The 23490-nt window shown below is 35.3% G+C and overlaps 1 protein-coding gene across 2 annotated transcripts in view; it reads right to left on the reverse strand.

Moving 5' to 3' along the window:
- Positions 1-3017: 3017 nt before the first annotated feature.
- Positions 3018-23490, reverse strand: part of STAM (signal transducing adaptor molecule) — a 36692-nt gene continuing 16219 nt past the window's right edge. For both annotated transcript variants that reach the window (XM_035317601.1, XM_035317600.1), the window contains exons 3-14: positions 20372-20447; positions 20188-20283; positions 19501-19647; positions 19140-19230; positions 17100-17292; positions 16710-16804; positions 15363-15451; positions 13634-13721; positions 11894-11948; positions 11401-11554; positions 9351-9526; positions 3018-8264 (exon numbers count right to left, since the gene is read on the reverse strand). In XM_035317601.1, the coding sequence (XP_035173492.1) occupies positions 8015-8264; positions 9351-9526; positions 11401-11554; positions 11894-11948; positions 13634-13721; positions 15363-15451; positions 16710-16804; positions 17100-17292; positions 19140-19230; positions 19501-19647; positions 20188-20283; positions 20372-20447 (1510 nt within the window). In that variant the 3' untranslated portion in view covers positions 3018-8014. The remainder of the gene's footprint in view (positions 8265-9350; positions 9527-11400; positions 11555-11893; positions 11949-13633; positions 13722-15362; positions 15452-16709; positions 16805-17099; positions 17293-19139; positions 19231-19500; positions 19648-20187; positions 20284-20371; positions 20448-23490) is intronic.

Here is a 23490-nt window from a genome sequence, read left to right on the forward strand (position 1 = left end):
CATACGGAGCTGCTGGAATATATGTATGTATATACACAGACACAAATATGTTTTTATACTATACATGTATGCACACACATCCACAGCTCTCCTGTTTATATATATACATACAGGAGATGGGATTTGAATTCTTTGTATTTCTGCTGCTGAACTACAGGATGCCACTGAACGCTGCTCAGCTCAGTGCTGTTTACAGAGAGGCAATGGCTTGCTACCTACTATCTGTACTGGAAAAATAAACCGAGCAACAAATCTAGTGTCAATTTTAGCTTCATAGATAGACAAATTCAAGGGAGTCTGGTTCTTGGAACAAGCAAAATTAGGAGTGGTTTGAGCAACCATGGCAAACAGCTGCCCTCTGAAGTGATCAACAGGACTCCTAGAACTCAGGAGCAACAGCCAGCATTTACAGGAAGCCTTGATTATCAGGAAGATAAAAAGTACTCAAGAGTAGAAAGCATGGCTGCTTTGGTTGAGAAGAAGCTTACTAAGATAAACGACTAAATGGAAATAAAGTGCTTTACAATTAAGTGAGCAGGAGGAATTTTAAGAATTACTAATGCTGAACCCTACTTGAGTGCCATTATCCACACAAGCAGATAAAAATTATGATTCAACAGAAGGTGCAAGAAATTGGTTTAAAAGTGAGCTTGTGGACACTTAAAAAATTTTTTTTTTCTCCTCACAGCGCCATGAGGAAAGAGAGCTCCTCTGAACAAACATGGATCTAAGGAGAGAACCTGTTAGAAAATACCCATGGTTTATCCAAAACCCCATGTCCCATGATGAGCCCACTTCCTTTTGTGTTTGTGTAAGGCACCACATCATCATATTACCTGTATTCCTGAGGCCACCGTGCTTATTGCAGGGTTGGCCTAAATGACTTCTGCCACAACCCTTCACCATCAGCTACAAGAGTATGTTACCAGGGAACTAATGCAAAACTAATCTGGGGAAGTTTTCACAGCCCTAAAAGACATCAGAACCAGTGATGTAATGTTCACAATGCTTTGTGAAGCAGAGAAAATTGGGACAGTCTGACACTCAGTTTGCAAAAGCAAGATGCCTGCATGATCCACAAATACCTGAGGATGGATGAGTCAACAGGGGTGAGCCATCACCACTGGCTAGAAATAGATTTCAGTGTGATTTCAGTAGCAGCTAAGGCAAATAATTTGCTTATTAGTAAATCAAGGTTAGGAAACAGCTACAGAATATACAGTGTAAAATTAAGTGGACCAGCCATAAAGTGGTAGAGACACCGGCCAGCCAAATAATTATGAGTTTCAGCTAGTGAACACTGTTGCACTGGTAGCAGGCTTTAGCAACCAAAAAACACATCCCTGCTGGATTCAACAACTCTAGAGGATCCAAAGCGTAACTACTACAGTAGTTATCACCCATCTAGGGAGTATGGGGCATAAACACCAACCTGCACTGATTTTAGGAATCCAAGATGCAGGTATAAGCACTCAGACTTCATGCTTAAGAGGGCTAAGCAAAGTCAAAGCAAAACGTAAGGTTCTACAATCATTAGTGGTTACTTCCTTACATTTTATGTCAAGAGGTTGTACTGTGTTCCCAGTCTACAACTAGAAATAGGTACTTCCCCCCTCCCCCCGTATGATTTTCTGTATTATTGCATGCTGCCCATATATACCCCATACATACTCAAGCATCAATGTGAATATAAGAAAAATGCAAATCAGCCTTTATCTGTGGAAGTTTCTCCATGCATTGTCTCACATTGGCTTATGACTCATTTCTCACTTAAAACGCAGATCACAATCAGTATCAACTAAAACAGCCTTGATTTAGAATGATCCAGGTAATTTAAATTCACAGATATGGTGAGAGATGGAGGTTAAGGTTGGACCAGATGGCTGGACTGACCAAGGCTTAAGGTTGGACTGTGTGATCCTAGAGATCTGTTCCAACCAAAATGATTCTGTATTTCTACGAAAGCCTCCATCCTGCAACACAGTAGCACAAGATTTTGAAAAACAGGTCTGGTTGTAAAACGCTGCATCAAACCCTCCAGCTTCATAATGCAGTATGAAGTGACCACTTTGAAGAGACATTAGGTATGAAGCAGTTCATTGAAAGTTTAAGTGAAAATAGTTGTTTTGATCTCCTTAGGTGGAGACTGATGCTTATTTTATGTGTTGCACAGATTCATGGTGGCAGATTTACAGTAAGCCTTAAATACCATGGGACAAATTCTTAAACTATATTTTAATCACATGTACCTCAACAGAAACATGCTTCCCATCCAAAAGATAGGGGTGACACAGCAAATTTAATTTCAATTCTCCCTCCCTTTTCCAAATCAGAGACATTACATGTTTCATTTCTTTACAAACTGCAAGACTTTTATTCCTGTCAGCCAAGTTGATATTTTCTCTTGAAACACAAGAACTGTCACACTGAATTAAGCCACAGTGCACATAATCAGCTATCCCAAAGTGTTTAGCTCATCTTATTTAGGAACAGACCCTAAGCACAGGCAAAACCGCTAGTCTGTCAGTCACTGTTTCCAAAGTCCTCTGGTGGTCTTCAGTACTTACATTGGATCAAGCAAGGAACCTGTGAAGTCTAACATTGTTACGAACACAGCATAACGCTGTCAAAACCATTAGGCTTCAGGTGTAGCCTTATTTTAAGCAGTAACATATTCATGAACCAGGCTTTAGCCTGATCTTCAACATATTTTACATAGATCTAACAACCCAATCTTCTGAAATAAGTATAATGTATTATTTGGATTAACTGAAGGAAGTTAATCACAGATGAAAAACTCAAAAAGAAAAGATTCTATAACCTACCTTTGTGCAAGCATCAAACAAGGGCAGTGGCAAAAACACAACAGTAAGAAAACACACACCCCTCCAAGAAATCTGAAAGTTTGATTTAGTGTTTTCCTAACAGACCTTGCCCATTGCATCCCCAAGTCCTTCCAGCAAAGTCCTTTTCTGATTATTCTTCTATGAAATTTATAAATTGACTTTGCAACATAATGAAGTAAATACTCCAACTTTAATATTTTGCATTCATACCAAAAACAATCAACAGTTTTTACAAATAGTGTTATTTACTAAAACAATTCTTGTACAACAGTGCAGTATATCTAAATATATACATATGCCAACATCAAAGGGAGCATCAAACCAAACAAAACCAAAAATGCACTTTGCTACTGTGTACACTTCATTACAACCAGAACAGACTGCAGCAGGCTTCTTTTCTTTTTTGTGACAAAGAAAGAAATTATTTGGATTTCCAGAAGCACATGCAAGGGAGAAGAACAAAAACTCTTACCACCTTTTTGCTAAGGTGGCAGCATGAAAATTGAATGAGATCTGCAATTATACATAATAGCAAATGGAATGTTTTTAATTACAAACATCGTAATTTAAGAAACAAGGCTGCAAAAAAACCTTAGTGTTTTTTATTGAAGCAAAAACTTCAAACTTCAAGGCCTTCCACGGTTTTACTATGCTGTTTGATAGTATTAAAGTAAATATTCTTCACCACAGCCAGAACTGAAAAAGGAGGATCTGTAGTGTGAAGATGGTCAGCTTTACTAAAATTGAATAACAGAGTAAAAAATGATTCTGCCTGCTGTTAGCAGTGGAGATTTTTGTAGATTTTATGTTGATTTAAAAACAAACAAACAAACAAACAAACACAACTCCTGATTTTTAAATGGAAAAATCACGCTCCCTTGTTCTTCAAAACAGATGCACGATCTCCAAAGGAAACTGCAGTAATGTAATTCAAAGTGCCATGGTAGCCACTGCAATTAGAGACATTCTCTTCCATTCTGTCTGTGAAACCCAGCAGACAAGGAATAAAGTATGACCTTTAAAAGCGAAGACAGCACAGAAATCTTTGAAATTAGATTTAAAAAAAAAAAAAAAAAAAAAAAGTGATATTAGAAAATACTAAAAAGAAAAAAAAAATGAGGTATTAAGCAGTTCTCCAGTGTAAATCTGATGTTCCTGCCATCTAGATGAAATCAGAGAGAACTACAATAGCAGCCTAGATTTGATTGGAAAAATATGTACATGCTATTAAAAGCAGATTTATCTCCTTTGTTGCATCTAACCATTTGCAATCTGACAGGAATTGAATCTGATAGGAAGCTCTGGTTATGCAAATTCATTCTAGTTCCCCCCTCAAAACGTATGAAGAGTCATGGTACCATGAGGGCCATCAATATGCTGCTCCACGCCTGTTGAGAAGCATGCAGTACTTCTTCTGCTCTGTTCTTTTCACTGTTGTTTTACTGCTGTATGCAGACCCGCCTGGTGACATTAAATACACATCTGCATGGGTAAGTTATTAAGCACAGGTGGGTAAATACGTTGTAACTGCAACTGCACACTTGAACATACTGCCATGACATCAGTATAGCATACCAAATTTTAAACACGCTGCCTGAGTATTTTTCCTGGGATGCTTTACAGCAAATCTTTACACCTTTGTTATGTCCACAAAAACTGAGATGATACACGTTGTTAACCAAACTTTGTTTATAGATGTGAAATGTGCAGAAGGCACTTTCCAGAGTTTGCTCCTGTTGACGAAACACAAGCTATGAAGATATCCCTCCTTAAGTTAATGTTTTTGTATTCCTTAATGAAAGGGTTAAACAACCAAGGGTTATACAAAATATCATAAAAATATTTCAGCCTTTCATTGGCAGTTTACATGCGAAGAAACAAGACATTAAAAAATTAGTTCTATTGGAACACGAATGGCATGTCTTTTCCTGGGATTCTTAACTTTCAGATTAACTTCTTGACACTTCACTTCTTTGCTAAGAAGCTTTTCCATACAGTAGCCGTACATGTACTTTCCCTCCCTCACCCATACCCAGTGTTCAATACCATACTGAGACAGAACAGACATCAACTTGGTCAAAACAATGCATAAACAAGGAAATTCAGAACAAATCACAGCAGAGAAGCACCAGCAAGGTGCTACGCCTCCATGTAGATGATACTTTATCATCAGAAAGGTGAACTGAAATTGCTGAATTATCAGTTAGAGAGGATATGAGAGGATGAGTGAAGGAATGAATGCAAAGACAGCAGCTAGTGAAGTAGGAGGAGGCATCACTGAAGAACACTAGAGTGAAGGACACAACTAAGTGAGCAGGCAAAATAGTCTTCCTGCTAAATGGAAAAAAAACTACATGAAGTAATATAGCTCCAAATACAATTTAATCTGAAGACTGCATCTGAAATGAAAAAAATGTAGGATGCAATGGAAATGCTAAGACTGACTCAAAAAATCTAGTGATCTACTACACCAATTGTGGACAAAGAAAACTTATTATAGTCACCTTATAGTCAACTTATAGTCACCTAAAATTCACAGATTTGTTCCAGAAGATATTTTAGAGCAGTGACTCTAATAAAGGCATGAAGAAAAAAAAAATATATATATATATGTAGAGAGAGAGAGAGAGAGAGAGAGAGAGAGATTATACTGAATTTAGATGGCATTGCATTTTCAAGTGGTTTTTGGTCATGATGAACACAATTAAAAAGTGATTTTAATTTCTTTAAAAAAATTGATAAACAGCCCAAACCAGTAAGTTAGAAGACAGAAAAGATGAAGATACATACAGGTTTTCAGTGCTCAAAGAAGAAAACAGGAACAGGCATTTCTGTGTTAAGGTACGAAGACTTGAAAAATTTTAAAAAGAATGACAAATTAGCAATACAAAGCATTTTTGCTGAGCCATTTCTGTACATTATGCAACATGTGAAAAGCTAATACAAATCATCAAATTCAGCTGGACTACTTTGATGCTTCAGGCTCCTCCTTGCATCAGGAAGTAAGAAGTATGGAGCAGTTATTTTCATTTTTGTGTAGAAATTATACACTTCTATACGCTGTTTCTCTGCTTTTGGAATACCTAAAGCATACAGAAGACACTATCTAAATGATACTTGCACCCCCTTTCTACAGAAAACCACCTCTTTGATCTTTTTGATCTATTAAAAATGATCTATGACAGAATGGCTTAGATTGTTTTTTTTTGGTAGCATTTCCTTTCCAATTCCACAGACTCTCGTGATAACACCAAGTACTGATGTACTGACAGTTTGTGAGTGTGCTTAAGAATTCTGGAAAAAGAAGAAAGGAAGACAAAAAGGAAAAGAAAATACCAATAATCAAAACAATCAGTTGTCCTGGCTAGAACATCACCAACTGGGAAACACCAGGTATGGGCATGGTTTGTAACCACCCTGGCTACAAAGTTATGCAAATTAGTCATCTGAAAACATTATCAGGCAGAACACACCACTGTCTTAAAATAGTGAAACAAAGGCTTGTTAGGTAACTGCTTGTAGGCAGACAAAGCAGGAGTATGCGGGGTAACTGAGGTTAACTTACAGTATAATTACAAGTGCAACATTTAATTCCAGAAGCATCACACTAAAATACAGTACACAAAAGCGAACAATTTCTGGCATACACACTAACAAGACTGAGAAAACAGCTTTGATGTTGAAGCCACAAGTTCTTTTGCTCTAATCGGAATTAGAGTCACCAGAAAAGGTAGAGGAAATCGGGATGCATTAGTAGATTGAATACAAATGCGCAGTAACACCAGTCTTTGTACAAGAAACTCTGATCAGGCATATCAGAATTCTGCCTTCCATAACCATAATCCTTTTGCAGAACCTTGGCTGTAGAAAGAAAATATCATGCTTAAAGAGCCACCTGGCTCAGTTTCAAGGAAATGCAAGGGTTAAAACAGGCTAATGCATGTTGCTGCAAAAGAAAGTTCAAAGTAATCTGAAAGTCAGTGAAATTAAGAGGCCTCGTAAAACTATTTATACTGCTAAATAAACTGAAGTGGTAGAACAACTGGAAATTGAAAAATTAACAGATGTTTAAGGCAGAAGTGTTTGTGTTAGAACAGTAAACAGAACAAATTGCTAAGCAAGGCCACAAGAGATAAAAATAAAGCCCTGAAAGTTTGTTCAGCAAAGAGATTTAAATGTCCATCATTCTCCATTAATTCTCTAACTAAGAAGACTTGAATAAAGTAGCGTTATTCATGTTGTGTGTTCCAGTTTACAACTCCGTCATTTCTCCTCCATCTCAATTTCTCTGTCTTTGGTGTACTCTCTACCAACACATATAGAATACAGTTCTTGTTCTCATTGTAAAAAAAAACAACCCGGAAAAAATAAATTATGTGCTTCTCATGATAAAATGCAAAATCCTGATCTGTTGTGTGGTCCCATGATACGTTTAGCAGCTTCCGAATAGTAGTTTTAGTTGTATGTGAAGCAGAATCATAATTTGCTGTTATCCTCCCAGATCACTTACTAGTTAACTAGTTAACTTTGGTAGATAAAGCCATCTAATAGTCATGACACATTTGTGTTCATTTCAAAAAATAATGAAACCTAGACCCAGTAAGTTTGGAAATTCATATATAGACCTTAGCTTGTGAGTGTAACTATGATACGCAGAATTACCATTTTTCCCTGCATTGGAAAAAGACATCACATCTGTCATAAAACTAGATAAAACTATGAAACATGGTTGTCAGTTCATGATTAAAATAAAATAGTAATGTAAATTATTTTTAACATTGTGTTAAATATATTCACATGATCACCATAGCTATACGAAATGGCCACTACTGCAATCACACGCTATATGTACATAACACATATGCCACAACAGTTTGCAAGTGTTGAGCTTTAACAGACTAGCCAATTTTACCAGACATAAATAATCTTGTACCAATTTTTAGGCATTTTAAAAGGAATTGTATGTCCTAAATATATCCGTTCCTCTGCAAAATTAAAAAAAAAAAAAAAATCCTAAAAAGTCAGTGCAAATTGAACTTGTTCACCAAGATAGATTCTTATTAAGCGGGGGATAAACAAAGTTTAAGAGATTAAAGGAAGAAACTCAAAGCACTGTCAACTGCCTTTAGCAGAGGTCAAAGAAGATGAGGAATCCGAAGTTCTGGATCCTATAGCAGAGCCTTCTGTGAATAAGTATGCTGTGGCTGTTGAGGTGGAGGAGGCTGTGGCTGTTGTGGAGGTGCTTGTTGACTGCCTGTTGTCTGTGGCAGAGACGTTGAAGCTAAGTTATAGTTTGGCACCTGGGACATATTAGTTCCAGCATTCTGATAAGCAGCAACATCAACAGTAGCAGGTGGTGGACTGTACACTGAAGCTTGGTTAGAGTAAGTGTTTCCAGCAACAGAGCCAACCATTGCACTGAAAAATAAAATAAAATATTTAAATTAAAAAACAATTTACCAACACAACAGCAACATTAACAGAACTTTTATTGTTCCCTTAACTGTGCTATATATACACAGAAAAAGCTACCTCCTGGCTCTGGACACCTTGCATAGATAAAGTTGTAGCCAATGAATATTCCAATTAAAATTTAAATATACTCCTCAGATTTAAACACACCGAACACACTTCTAATAGATTTAAAACTAAAATAAAAAATAGATTCAATCTAATATGCAATATGGAACCCCATCTATCTTCTGTTCTGCTCATGAAAAAAAATAAGTGTTTCAAATGGCAAAACAAGTTAGGTGAAGTGTGCAGAGGCTTGCTTTATCTCTTTATCTGGCATGTCTTACCACCCTAAATTAAAATAACTTTGGGAGACCAGAGAATAACAAATACTTTAATAACTCAAAATGGATGTCCCTCTCAACTTTTTAAAATAAAATTACCTTATACAGAGTACTAAGGTCAATTCAAAACTTTTTCACAATATAGATAATTTAGCCTACTCACTACATCTTCCCAAAATAGAAAGCCACTTGTAGCGTCTTTATATGGGGAAATTGTATAAACTTTATCAAGAATTCATAGACCATTCACTTTGTTCCCAAAATGAGCAGAATTCTCCCCATGCTTCCATGGTAAGATATTTGAAACTAGTGTGATATAATATACACTATCTCAAAAATTATGCAAAGCTAGACAGAGCAGCAGGTAACTTTTTAAAAATAAATTTTAATAGATGTTTAATGATGAAAATTATGACTATAGCATTTTCTCTAGTTTATATAATTTCCCTAATTTTATATATACACATGTACACACATGCATGTATGGTTGTACATACATACACACACACACAGAAATGTTTGAAATTTGTCAGGAACTTTTACCAAATGCACACCAATAAAAAACACCACTGGAAGCAATTGCACTGAAATATATTTCAGTTGTCATTGACATTATACTTCTAGAAGACAAATATTCTCCTTCAAGTACGTAGTCCTTTATGTTTAAATTGATTTAAGTTTACATAGGAAAATAACTTAAAATTACTTTGTGTAAGACGTTTGTGCAGGCTGGCCAGGAAGTACCGAGCTGGCAGATGGAGTAACTGTGCCTTGGCTGAGAGAGGAGAGCTGTTCAGGAGGAAGATTATAGCCTTGAATATGGCCCATCTGTGCACTGCCTGCCACCAAATATGCATTACCTTGAGGTTGCCCTGGATAAACCTAGGAAGTTAAATAAAGAATAAAAGAAAATAAAATTTTGATAGTTAATATCTGGTGAAGAACTTAAAGACAGTCTCTCAAAACTTTTATTACATGTATTTTAAATAAAAAGTGAGTGATTGTCTTCTATTTGGTGCTGTAGTACGAAAAAATACAGGATTTGTAAAGGACATTATTTGCATTTCTGTCCTCAGGCTCTAGTACCAAAAAGGTCAGACAGTTCACTGGACAACTTGTATTCCACACTTTATTTCAATGACTATCATTCATGCTAGTTAGAACTTCTACTTTTGAACAAAAATACTGATTATGTTGTATAATAAATAGCAGTCTACAGCAGAGGTTTTTGATGCCCAGATAACAGCTCTACTTAGTCAAAATTAAAATGGACAGTGAGTCACATATTATTTTCCTACCTTTAGCTAACCTATAATTTCTTGTAAGTAACAGCTAAGACTGCCATTGTGAAATTGTTTGAGGAGGGCAGAATGAAAAAAGAGGTTTTAAGAAAAAGTTTCAATTGAAAATGAAGTTTTACAATTAGCTGGAGGGAAAGCTTGCCAGTAGATATTTCAACTATATTCCAAATGAAGACTAACTTTCTAAAATCTACACTTCAGTTCATTCTGAATTATCTGCCTTAACAAAAAATAATAAAAGAAATTATGAGGTCTCATGCATAACTGAGTTCATATAAGTTAATATTATATAGCCCTTCTATCTTAAGATCCATGAATCTGTTATAAAATTTCGAGAGTGTAGATCAATATCACAAAATAATTTTAGAGGCCAGAAAAGGCAGGAGACCTTCAACTTTTCAAGACTTCATACTGGTTTATGTTCACCCCCAAAATCCAGTTTTTCCTTTTGAAAATCCCCAGAAACATGTCCTTTAATAAAATATTGAAATTACTATGTAAGAGTTATGACATGATTGCTTGTATAATATGCATGGTACACAATGTTTTCCTTAATGACACTGGAAAAACATACATCTATTTAAAGAGACGGTGGAAGTAGGGGAATATTTGTAGGATGCTAAAAGAACTACATCTTCTCCAATGCTTATATAATACTGCACGAGCATTAATAAGTTGGCTCAAAGTGTTGGTTTTTTTTGACTCACTAAAAACCAAAGTAAATAATTGAAAAAACAACTTGAAATGTTACATATTCCTACAAAGATGAAGTAGAGAAAACGTACATCAGACAATGGAATTAAAAGCAAACTAAAAGACAACTCTGATTTTAGGGTCGAGCATAAAATTTTAGGGCGGAGTGTAATTGTAATCTAAGAATTACAATTCTTAAACAGGAATTTTACTCCTTTGATTCTGTACTTTCTTTGACCCACTATGCAAAGGCCTAGTCAGCTTCAACTTTCCAGCTGTTTAGTTTATGTGTGACTCAAAACAGGACAGCCTTTTTCCTTGATCAAAATAAACTGAGCAGAAAAGAACTAGAATTGTTAAAACTAGCAAATGGAAAATCTCTAACGCTTGCAGCTGAAAACACAATATTCTACTTTCAAACTGTACTAAGAAAGATTTGCTAGTTCATTTTAGAATATTTCTGAGGGAGCAAGATGATTTTTAACCAAGCATTAAGGCAATGAAGTTTCATAAATAGAGGTTTCCAGCTCCTAGGGTAGAGGAGGCAGCAGCAGCAGGGCAGAAACAGGAAATAGGTAACTACTTGCCACCAACATGTCCCACCACACTTTAGAACTTGCATTTTCTTACAAAATCAGTAATTTATTTCAGTAATGTACAGAAGTATATTGTAAACAAACATTTCAGCAAAATTTGAGCAAATCAACTCTAGCCTAGTATGTACTTGATAATGTTGATGGCTCTTAAAGCTTGCATACGTACCTGAGAACCAGAAACGCCAGATGACGGCATGTAATACTGTTGGTTTTGTAGCTTTGCATACATCGAATACATCGGGTCCTCATTCATCAACTTGTTATACAAAGAAAGAGCCTCCATTGCTTTAACATTGAGCTCTGAGAGTTCTGAGTGTTTCCTACAAAATACATTATATAGCTTATTCTACAGTCTAGATAACTTCAGTACAGAACAGACATAAACAGGGGAACTTACACAAGGGGCAATAAGCAAAATTCTCCTACAGCCTGTCAAGTGATGCCTGTTAAGTGCCATAATGTCAAATGGTAGAATACTATAAAATTCTATGGGACCTTGAAAAAAAAAAATCCTTCAGACCTCCTCCCAGATGAGAAGATACAAATAAATACACCTATTTTCTTTACCAGTATTGACAGAAATGGCTAAGAGTATATTTAAGTAGCAACTCTATTACATCTAAGAATGTGTCTTAATTGAGTCAAAACACGTGTTTTACCTGTCTATATCTTCCAACTTTTCATCTATGAGAGGTCCCATCTGGTGGCACATTGCTAGAAAAGAACATTAAAATATTATCAGACCAATAAGTATTTCTATATAGTAAGTCAGAAAATAGCTTTAAAATGAATTATTGAATAGAAATGTGTAGATGAAAAAAAGAAAAATGTTAAAAAAGAAAATTATCTGTACTATAAATTATATGCAAAAGAATTACAGTAACAGGTGCAATTTCATGAAAATGAGATCCAGCTGAAGTTTTCAATAATACTACAGAGAAAGAATCCAAGTTTAAATAGAACAAAACAAAACACATTTAACATCCAAGGAGTGTAAAGCAGTATCAGCTGTGGACACAGCACATAAGAAAGGTAAAAAGAATGATGAACCTATTTTGCATTTAAAAAGCTCAGGTAATCTGAAAGGTGATCTTTCTTCAATTTGCCACTGGAACCTATATCATGTGCTCCATCAACATTACTACAAAAAAGATTGCCTATCAAAACAATGAAGGGGGAAATAGACTGAAATAATTTAAGTTATCTGCACATCAAAGACACTAACAGCACATTGTTATTTCATTGGAATCCTAACTGCATGAGAGGGATCCTGTCAAGTAAGGCTTTTTCAAACCACTAAGATATTACATGCAAAAGCCAACACAAAGAAAGACCTAGCAGAGGTAGATTGGAAAAACATTAAAACAGAAGTGCACCTCCTCACCCCAATTTCCAGCATAAGGGTATAGGGTTCATGTAACTGCAAAGCAAACAATTAACTAACAGAAAAACTGATTTTGTCAAACGTAAAACAAACAGAAAGGAAAGCTGAAATGGGATACTACAGCCTAACCCTACTTCAGAATGCAAAATGTGCTTACTTATCCAAGCATTGAACTATTTACTAACTTAAGGCAACCTGCTCTAGGGAACCTGCTTTGGCAGGGAGGTTGGACCCGATGATCTCGAAGTCCCTTCCAACCCCTACAATTCCGTGATGCTGTGAAAAGATTGGAAATATCCAACAGTTTACAAGCTCAAGTACCTTTTCTTGCTCAACTTCTAGACAGATTCAGAATCTCCCATTTTCTTAAAGTCTGGTCTTATCTGGATTGTAAATTAAAGTCAATGTTCTGTTCAATAACAGGCAAGTTTCTTTACTTCCTTCTCCAAAGTTCCCTCCTAAAACCTCCGCTGCATCTATTGACCCAGATAGAATGATCTATAATGCCTCTTTGAAGAGGTATTTTGAATAACTTCGAGTCTAAATGAAGTCTAAGTATTTGTAGTACTCTGTAAGGTATTTCTTAACTCTAACATCCTAACAGGAAAATGCATGCAGGTGAAATACATGTGGAACACCCACAGGCCCATCCTAAGTCACAGAAATATTTTTATTCTTCTCATGGAATTCTCTTTACATTGCTTTTGCCACTTATGCTGTGCTACTCTATGAAGGAAAAAAAAATGGAGAAAGTTGAATTAAGTATTCCTGGGTCTTGAAAAGTAAATGAAAATGTAATATAATGTAATTGAAAGAAGAGTAGATTTTCTTTAAATTAAAATACTGCATTTTGGTCTCTTAGATGTGGGAAACAGGAAGTGAGAAGACAGTTAAGGCTTAAGCACTTTCCTCAGGCATATTTGCAGCACGCATACAAAGCTGAAGTAGTTTCAATTCGTTTTGACGTAGGTAATTACTGGAAAGCAAAACAATAACAAAATTGAGATTTTCTTACCCTCAAGATGAAGCAATTCTGGGAGATCAGGTTGGTCATCAGATGGATCTGCACTTTGTAACATCTGCAGGAGTTGGTCCATTTTATCCTAGAACAAAAATTGTGTAATTAGTGGGGATGGAGTGGGGGAAGAATCAGCAGTTTCAGAATAGTAACTTAAAGCAGCTCTTTACAACATCCATTTGTGTCTCTTGGAACTTGGAAACCATCTAAACTAGCTTTAACAAAAGAAGATATTTCAATGAGGAAAAGCCAAGTGATAAAAAATGATTAGTAGCAGCAGTATACCCCTTTAATTTTAGAAGTCATTCTAAGCAGTATTTCCTGAGCAGTTTCCATTTTTCCATTTTACTTATTACATATGCAATACTACCACCTAGTGGGATTACTGCAGATGTTTTGACAGAATACACTGAGTAAAGAAATAGGTACTTACAACTAAATTCACTGAAAAAACAACCCACATTTTGTACATGATGCCCATCAGCACATGAGCAATGTCATAACTAATATACAGGAAAGAGTTTTTAAGATGATGTTCGGAGGGATTGTATGGTTTACTTCAGAATTTTACAACCTCAATAAACATGGTTACATGTAACCCATTTACAAAAATACCAAGGGAAAAAAATTAACATGCATAAGCTCTTCAAAAAATATGCCTTGCTGTAAACTATACTGCTTAACAAAAAATTATGTGTAAATGTTTCAGAATCACTTTTTAGCTGAGTGGTATGAAATAAACAGTCTTAACAGGGCAGAGTTAAATAGGCAGTATGAAGTGGAAACTAGACTTTTTTTTTCCTCAACCCCAGGGAAACGTGGGGAGAAGCCAAATGAACTACTTTCTTAAAAAATATACCATGGGAAGTTTAACAAGAAAACAAAATAGTAACACGCAAACCAACATGGAATCATCACAGAAGACAAGGCTGAAAGGCACCTCAACGCAGGCCTGAGATAAGTCATTTCTGCAGATTACAAACTAACAAATATCTCTGGACGAAGACTACCTGAGAAAGGGACAGATTAGGCAGGAGATATATAGGATTTTAGGAAGGCAGTAACTCATTTTTTCATTCCACAAAACAGTGACAGAACCCTAGTTGAGAAAGAAATAGAAGCTCATGAGAGAGAAAGGAAAAAAAATCTTAAGACAATAGATCTAAGCCCCCTTGGAAAAAGAAAAAGGCAGGGGAAAACAGCTTTAGCTGAGAGCTCCTGGGAACCCTGCAGTATCACCAAGGTGAGACTGTGTGAATCTTAATAAATACCTTTTTGGAGCTACAAAAAGCTCACAGTTTTCAGAGAAGGAAGTGCAGGCTAAGACAGCAGTGGTTATACTAGAGATAAATCTAAGACAGTGTTTAAGATTGGTACATCTGAAGCATCTTGAGGTCCTTAAAGCTAAGCTTTATAACAAACACATCACTCCACACCAGGCATCTGGATGGGAGGTAAACAGCTGTACAGTCCTGGAGTATGGCCCTAAATTGAATGCAGCCTCCAAATTCAGTTTCAGAAATTTCTAAGAACTTCAAGGCAAATGAACAAATTAGAGCACTGTAGATACTCATAAAAAAAAGTTTAATTTTTCCTTCACGTCTCTTTTGGTTGTGCTCTCTTGATATTTCAGACTGATCACTTTCAAGGTAAAGGATGAAAGGGTTAAACATCACATGTTTAAACATACCACCAGTTGAAAAATCAGTACCTGTATCACACTTACTTCATCAATATAAACTGGTTCAGGCTCAGGTTCTATTGTCTCTACTTGAACTTCATCACTGAACTGCACTGTTTTCTTCTCGGTTTTCACTGTAAGGTAAAGGCAAATCTTTATTTTTTTTTTTTAATAGAAATAAACAAAGCAATGACAATGTTACACAGCTAGCATGTTATCTAAGATCTTTGGATTTGAAAAATCTACCGTGACAATTTTTGAAATTATTTTGTTGACATTTGAAGGACAAAAGCATCTCCACAGACAAGGAATTTTCAGAAATAAATTAATAAATTGCACTAAAAAAAAGACATCAGTTCACACAAGGTCAATGGAAACTTATGTTTTAACAAGTAAATGTCTTTATTATAGTCTCCCTCTACACACCACCACGTAATAATAAATCATCAGGAAAGCAGACTAAGAGAGTGACTGGAAGAAACAAGGCTAATGAGTAAACCTTAAAAGAAAAATGGTAAAATCATCCATGACAAACTGGTGTCCTCTTTTTCCCAAAGTAAAATACAAAATCGAAAGTGGTCAGATTTTGCTATTCCTTCTCAATCAAATATTGTCTGCAAAAACATCTCACTCCTCTGTCGCAGAGAACCCAACAAAAAAAGCTGCCATATACTACTCTCATTATACTATTCTTACCAGTTAGCCTTAATACAGAACATATGACACCAACAGGGTGTAATTCTGCTGACCTGCTCACACCCTTGACACACATATTGAGAACACAAGAAATTCATCTTGCAAACCCATCAGATTTACAGAAATGAGATTTAGCATCTTAAAATTTGTCTAATATATAATATTATTTTAGTATATGCTTAGAGTACGTTAGACTGATAATAAGTTGATACAGGAAGATAAATCAATATGCAGCAAAAACATTCCCTCCATAATCTACACATACATACTGATATAATTTAAATTTCTTAAACTGTTTGAGCAATGGAAATGTGTTTCTGATTCCTACCTTCAGTTCTTCCTTGATTAAATATGTACTGTTGCAACAAAGTAAAAAGACAATTTGGAAGAAAGCTGCTGTTGCCTACAAAATTTATCTAGCTGTCTATGGAATTGTTAAATGAGTCTCAAGGAAGCTAATGACAAAGCCAGCAGTAGGCAGCATCCTATTTTTCAACAGATGCCAGCTTAGGTAACCTTGGTCTGGCACACAGAGACATGACTGAGAGCACAGGAAGGGCTGTTTTACTTCGAGCTTTACAAATTGCCACTGAACCTTTCCCATTCAGGAAAGAAAACAGGGATAATACCTGACTACAGAAACATCCCTTGAACCAAGGCAAAGCTTAACTTATACACGTAAACAAAGTTACTTACTCATTTCTGGCTCAGCAGAAAGATCAGCTGTTACAAAATTAGATGGAAACAATCCTATACCCTGATGAGTTTCACCCTTCCACCAATTTGGATCACTAAAAGACAAAAATAAATAAATACACATTTAAAATCCCATACTGACATGGAAGTTTTCCAAGAACTGCACCTTATTACTTGTACATAAACACAATTTGCATATATGCAGAAATCTTTATATGTTAATCTTTATACCATTACATTTCTGTGTCAAAAATCAAAAATAACATATTTGATGTATAAATATATTTTATTGCAGTGGTATTCCAATATGCTTCTACATACCAGACACCATTATTCCTGATCGATTTTTAGAGTCCGAACCACTTCTAGAAAGCATTCGATACAAGTTACCTGTCATCGAGGATAGTTATAAGTTCTCCAGCTTTAAAGGTTAATTCGTTGTCTTCAGCAGCCTCAAAATCATAGATTGCACGAACCTTTCGGCCCTCATGTTTGTGATTTGTTAAAAGACTTGAGGTGCTTGGATACAAGCTGGAAAGTGTTGTTTGCTGTTGCCTTTGTTCTTTTAGTGACAGTTCAATAGCTACAAAAGAAAAAGTTATTCAGTTACATTATGAAAAGTTCTTAATCTGAAAAGTTATCCGGATGAACATTCACTTTATAAATGTGTTGAATTATTTGAAAATTTAACTCCATGAAAACTTTTAGTATAATTCCATTCTTTTTGCATCATAACCAACTTCTGACTTTCATTTAGAAATAATCGTAAAAAGATTTAAAGGTGTTTTACCACTATGGAACATAATTCTGCTCCTACAGTTACTGAGACTTTCAACATGGACAGGACAAATAAGTAGCACTTAAGCACAAACAGGATAACTCAGTGAAGTGATCCATTTATTATTATCACTATTACTGTTAGCATCTTAAACAGATATGCAGATCTACATTCTAACTAGCATACACAAGGTTCAACTCTTCCAGATTGTTTAAAATGCTAAAAAGATACAGCTGTTCAGCTGCACACTATTTGCCTTTTAGATCAGTATGCTTTAGCCTAAATCAGAGAATCACACAGATTAATTAAGGTTGGAAATGAGCTTTAGAGATCATTTGCTCCAAACCCCCACTCAAGCAGGGTCACTTAGGGCCAGCTGTCCAGGACCATGTCCAGATGGCTTTTGAATATCTTAAAGAAAGGAGACTCTATCACCTCTCTGCAACCTACACCTGTGCTCAATCACCCTAACTGTAAAAAAGCCTGTCCTTAAATCATAATTTATAGAAAGCCTTTTGCTTATCTATTTGTCTATCCCTTTTTTCTCTCCCTGTCTCTCCTGGAATAATTTTAAATTTGTTTGATCATTTTCAACTAAACTGACTAAGCAGAGAAATTTCAGTCATAATAAACTCCTCCAAATTTGTATATAGATGACCGTGTGTAAGATGGGACAGACTGGGACACAAAAGAAGAGGACAAACATTAAAGAACCCATGCAGAATCTGAACCTTGAGACAGAGATAAAACCCTTGAAAACCAGATCAACTAGTGAAGAAACCACACGTAACATTTACAGATGTGCTAACGGTGATTTAAATAGGTCAAAGTTATATTAGATAATAGCTAAACAAATAATTTTTCTATCAAAGATGAGAAACTGCAAACATCCACCAACTACTAGCACAAGAGCTTCATTCATATAGTGAAGAGTCATTGTTATAGCTTTAAGTCAAAAGCCATACTACCTACAAGGGCTAACTGATACCTTTACGTTGCTGAAATCTGAACACTACGTAAACCGTAAGGATCAGTCTAGTCTAATAATAACTCTTTGCACATACCTGGTATAGGTTCATTAAATGATCTTTAAATATACCTTGGTACAACAGTAAATAAAAAAAAATCTAGATTTGTTTACTAGAACTGCAGTGAGACATTTAACACTCTGCTTACAGCAGCAAAGGGCTTAAAGTTATTTGAAGTATATTAAGGAAGCATTATTCAAAGAAATATAAAGTTTAAAGTAGCATGCCCAACATACTGAATCCAACTTTGTATACCACTTATACTATAATCTTTATGGCCTGCTTCAATCAAATGTTGAAATTGCAAGTGAATGTGCTTCACTGGCCCAAGAGAGGGAAAATCCAAATGCAAAACTTGTTTCAAATGTTTCCATTGTGGAGCACGTTCTTAACATGAGGTTTTGCAGATTTTTACGTTGTTTTGGTCTGGCAAGGGTTAAAAAAAATACATAGAATAGTTTTGATCTCTAACCTTCCAGAAAGGGTATAGAACGGAAGGAATAGAAATCATATCTACAATCCGTAAATGCACTGCACACAGTGAGGAAGGAAGCAAAACATTTGTTCCTGCCTTATTAGATACTTACCAACAAATTCTTTGGGTCAGCAAGTGAATGAACTCACCTTTAGCTAAATCCTCCTCTTCCTTTTTGTTAGCTACTGCACCAGGATCTTTGGCAACTAGTGCTGGACTTGCTTTTGCCTGTTCAGCAGCCTAGCCAAAAAATTAAAGACGTAAAAATAAATTAATTGAAAAACTGTGACAATGCAGTAAGTTTACCATTTTGATTTGTATTCATCTGCAATATAAAAATCAAAGGAAAACAGAGCAGTTCAACTCTCATATGTTTTATTTAGAAAAGAAAGATTTTGTTTTGTTTGCCAAATGCATTATAGAATTCAAGATTACAAATTTTAAAATACAGCACTGAGGATAAAGAGAATTTATGAATCCTTTTAAGAACCACCACAAAATGTATTATACCTGTGAACCAATAGCTGGGAAGGTAACTCCTTGCTCTTTAAGATTTTTTATCATAGCAGATATTAAACTAAGCTGGGGATCATTCTTGAATTCATCAGTCCACTCCACCATAAGGGCTTTCAGCTTTTCACAAACTTTTGGATGACCCTGCAGAAAAACAGAAACTAGATAAATAATGCAGGAATCTGTTCTTCATTCCTAAATTTCATGTTACTGTCAACATAAACTGTTAACTTTAACATAAACTGTCGACATAAACTTTAAAGTCAAGTATATTACTAAGTAATGTTCTCATTAGAAAGGGGACACCAGCTTTTCAGCACTGTGTTTGACAGCCTTCAGGAATATCATTTAAACAATAAGGACTAGACTAGCCCCAAAACAGCGTAAAACAGGGCTACAGAAAGGTCCCATGTTATTTCCATTTGTATATTTACAAAGTAATCCCACTGCCCACGTGAACAGAATACATAAGTAACAGTACTGTGAAGTGATATTCCGGAAGCTCTTTCTCACAGTCAGTCTTCACAGTAATTTGTAACCTTCTGCCCAAATCCCCCCCCTTCTCCTTGTATCCCCTCCCAAAATTTACAATCTTCCAGAAGTAGATTCCACTCCAATTTCAGGTTACCCAAACTCTCTGATCTAGCTTTTATATGAAACATATAAATCAATGCAATACGTTACCTTATTCAACACATTGCTTACTTCACTGGCAAAATCTCTTGAACAGACTTCTAAATGAAAGATTTTACCACAGTTTGATACACATGCTCCTAGAAGCTAAAGAAAGAAAGATTAAAAGTCAGAGAAGAGTTTTTGCAAAATAGCTTTCTAGGAAGGAAAGAGACTACATTAAAAAGTAACCTACTGTTAAAGCCTGCATAGCAACATGGGGATCTTTATGGTTGACTCTCTTCATAATAGAACGGAGACAATCCTTAGGCCTAAAGAAACACAAGACAGCTTTAAAATAATGTACTGCAACGAACATTTCCTATTGCAACACATGACAACACCAACATAGAGCAAGCTCTCCTGAATACAAACAGTCAATTATTTAGTAGCTTAGAAGTGCAACATTAAATTAAAAAAAAAAAAAAAAAATCAACACCATTAGCTCTTCTAGCCATTTTTATCTGTATGATTGCTAGTCTTAGATATCCAAACCTCTCAATAAGCTACATATCCTTTTTTAGTTGGAGAGAATTACTGTAAATACTGAAGAAATGCATAAAATTCCTGACAATTAGAGTACTGTAGCTCTCTGTAGTCTGTACACCTTCATTAAATATTTTTTTCACTCTAAGAAAAACTCTTATCAGATAAATTATCATGTAAAATATTTGTATATGATTGCAATGTATTTCAAAATTCCATAACAGGATTTTAATGAAAATATTTTTTGGCTACATCAAATTTGTCTGGCTGCTTTTAATTTCTTTTTAACACAGACCTCTTAAAGAATGTGGTAGCAAAACATAACATCTCTCAGCATCTAAGACATGCAAGTGAATTTACAATCATCATTTCAATGGTATATTTGTGTTCTAAGATATTTCATAATCAGAAAAAGGAATACAGAGTGTTTCAATGATCAGGATTGCAACTTCTTGTGCTTCTCTTCTACCTGTTCCCCAGAGTGTCTTTTCCCACTCCTACCTTCTCATGCAACAAACACATTGAACTCATTCAAATATCAGAACTCCTTGTTACTTCCCCTTCTCCAAGTGAGCTCTGCAAGTGCCCAAGGACACTGACCACTTGCTGCAAGGATTCAAAACTCATACTCCAGTAATGACAATACAACTTGAGAAAGGAATACTTGCATTTTGTTTAAGAAGGAGCAGGGATGAGGTTGTCACTTTTACATGAACATAACCAAGTTTTTGCACTTTAAATCCCCTCCTTTTCTCCCTCATTTAACATGTCTCTAGTTCCCACATGTACCCATTCAAATCACAATGAAAAAATTCTGACTTTTTAAAGCTAGGTTACGAACTCTACTTATGTCAGTTTTGCAAACAACCTAAGCTTAAATCAGTTTAGAATCTTCTCTGAAAATACATATAAAATACCATAACTGTCAGCGTTAGTCACTAACACGTAAAACTTCATAAGCAAAAAATTGAAATTAAGACACAAATGCTGTAGAAGTCTCCTTCTCGGATATTCAATGTTTTAATGCCACAATATATTTTTATTAGTAACTGAAGTTAAGCAGAGAGCAAAGTTTCCTACATTTAACTTGTGTCATGCTTATCAATTGCCATCAAGAAAAATGCTCAGTAAGTTTAGCTTCACTTCCAATACAACCCACCCCATACTTAAAAATTAGTCTGAATATTCTATTGCTTTTAGTAGATATACAATCACCTTATGTAATTAATATTTATTTAATGAATTAGGGTTATAATTACATCCACGTTTCCTTAAAATCTGCTACACCTCCATATTCTGCATACATATCTAAGAATATTTGCTTATATACTGATTACCAACACGCCTTTGCTGCATTTTTTTTTTAATTACCACTATGCTCCTCAGAGTCCATTTTAATCTACAGGATAACATTTATAAAGAAAATACATAGCAAAGAAACAAGTGGGAAAAAAAAGTGTTAGACATACTGCATAAAAGATTTAAAACAGCTAAATATAGAATTCACGTTTTACCTATGTTGCCCTAGATGGACATAATGGGAAAAGGAAATTTAAGAAACAATTTGAATGTGGTTTTCAGACAGTTTAGTGTATTTAAATCTGTGTGTGTCTCAGTTATTTTGTTTCTGGAGATGGTAGAAGGCTGAGCAAGTGTAGGGTATAATTACCATGAGCATGCAAGCATTACCTATTGAATAGCCCTAAAAAGACAGCCCTGAAATAGTCAACAGTAGGGAAATAGAAAAAGAGAAGGGTAAATTTAAAAGTAAGAGATTTTATGCTTTTCTGAGTATTTACAGCGACTTTGGGTGTTTTTTTTTCTTGGAAGCAAAATCAGTTTTCTATTGAACTGATATCCAAGAACTAATATGAAACTCAGGTATAAGTTACACCACTGCTTGGCTATACTATATTTGGCAGTGTCTACATTTTACAGAAATGTCTCTCTCATGTTTAGTAGTACTAATTATAGAAAATGCTGTCACATTGAGAGACTACATACTACTCAGTGTATACCTTCATACAACCAATTATTACTGCAAATAAAGGCTGTAAACAATATATATATAAATAACTGCATTAATATAAAAATATTAATATAATTATAATATAAATATTAATATAAATATTAATATAAATTAATTAATATAAAAATAACTGCATTCATTTATGAGGAGGATATCAATGTGTTAGAATTGCAAGCAAAAAAAAAAATCATGGACAATGGACATTAATTGCTAAGCCAGTATTTATAAAAGTAGGCTACATGTTCAGGTGCTTAGTGGTTCAGAAACAGGACCATTGCCTGAAGATGATTTTGTTATGGTATCTCCTTCTAAAAACTAATAAAGTAACAGGAAACCTTCAAAATCAAATGATCTTCCATATATGTCAAGTACAATTTCAAAATATATATATATATTAAAAAAAAAAAAAAACCTTTCTCTTTAATTAATGAAAACTTATAAATACATCAGCAAAGATTTTGGACTGACCACAGCCCCCATTCCCTGTTCCCCTGCACTGCTCAGGGGAAGGAGGTGGAAGAGAGTGATTGGGGGGGAAGGTGTTTTTAGTTTGTCACTGCTCTAGCTTGTTAGTAATAGGCAATAAATTTCTTTAATCTCCTTACGCTGAGTCTGTTTTGCCCTTGATGATAATTGTTGAGTGATCTCGCTGTCCTTATCTCAATCCCTGAACCATTTCCATCAAATTTTCTCCCCCATTCCCTTTGAGGAGGAGGAGTGAGAGCAGTTGTGGTGGAGCTCAGCTACCCAGCAAGGTAAAACCACCACACCATGTGTCTCCATTTTCCTCCTTGCTCCAT

The sequence above is a fragment of the Oxyura jamaicensis genome, chromosome 2, assembly GCF_011077185.1.
Source record: "Oxyura jamaicensis isolate SHBP4307 breed ruddy duck chromosome 2, BPBGC_Ojam_1.0, whole genome shotgun sequence".
In the NCBI taxonomy this organism is placed as follows: Eukaryota; Metazoa; Chordata; class Aves; order Anseriformes; family Anatidae; genus Oxyura; species Oxyura jamaicensis.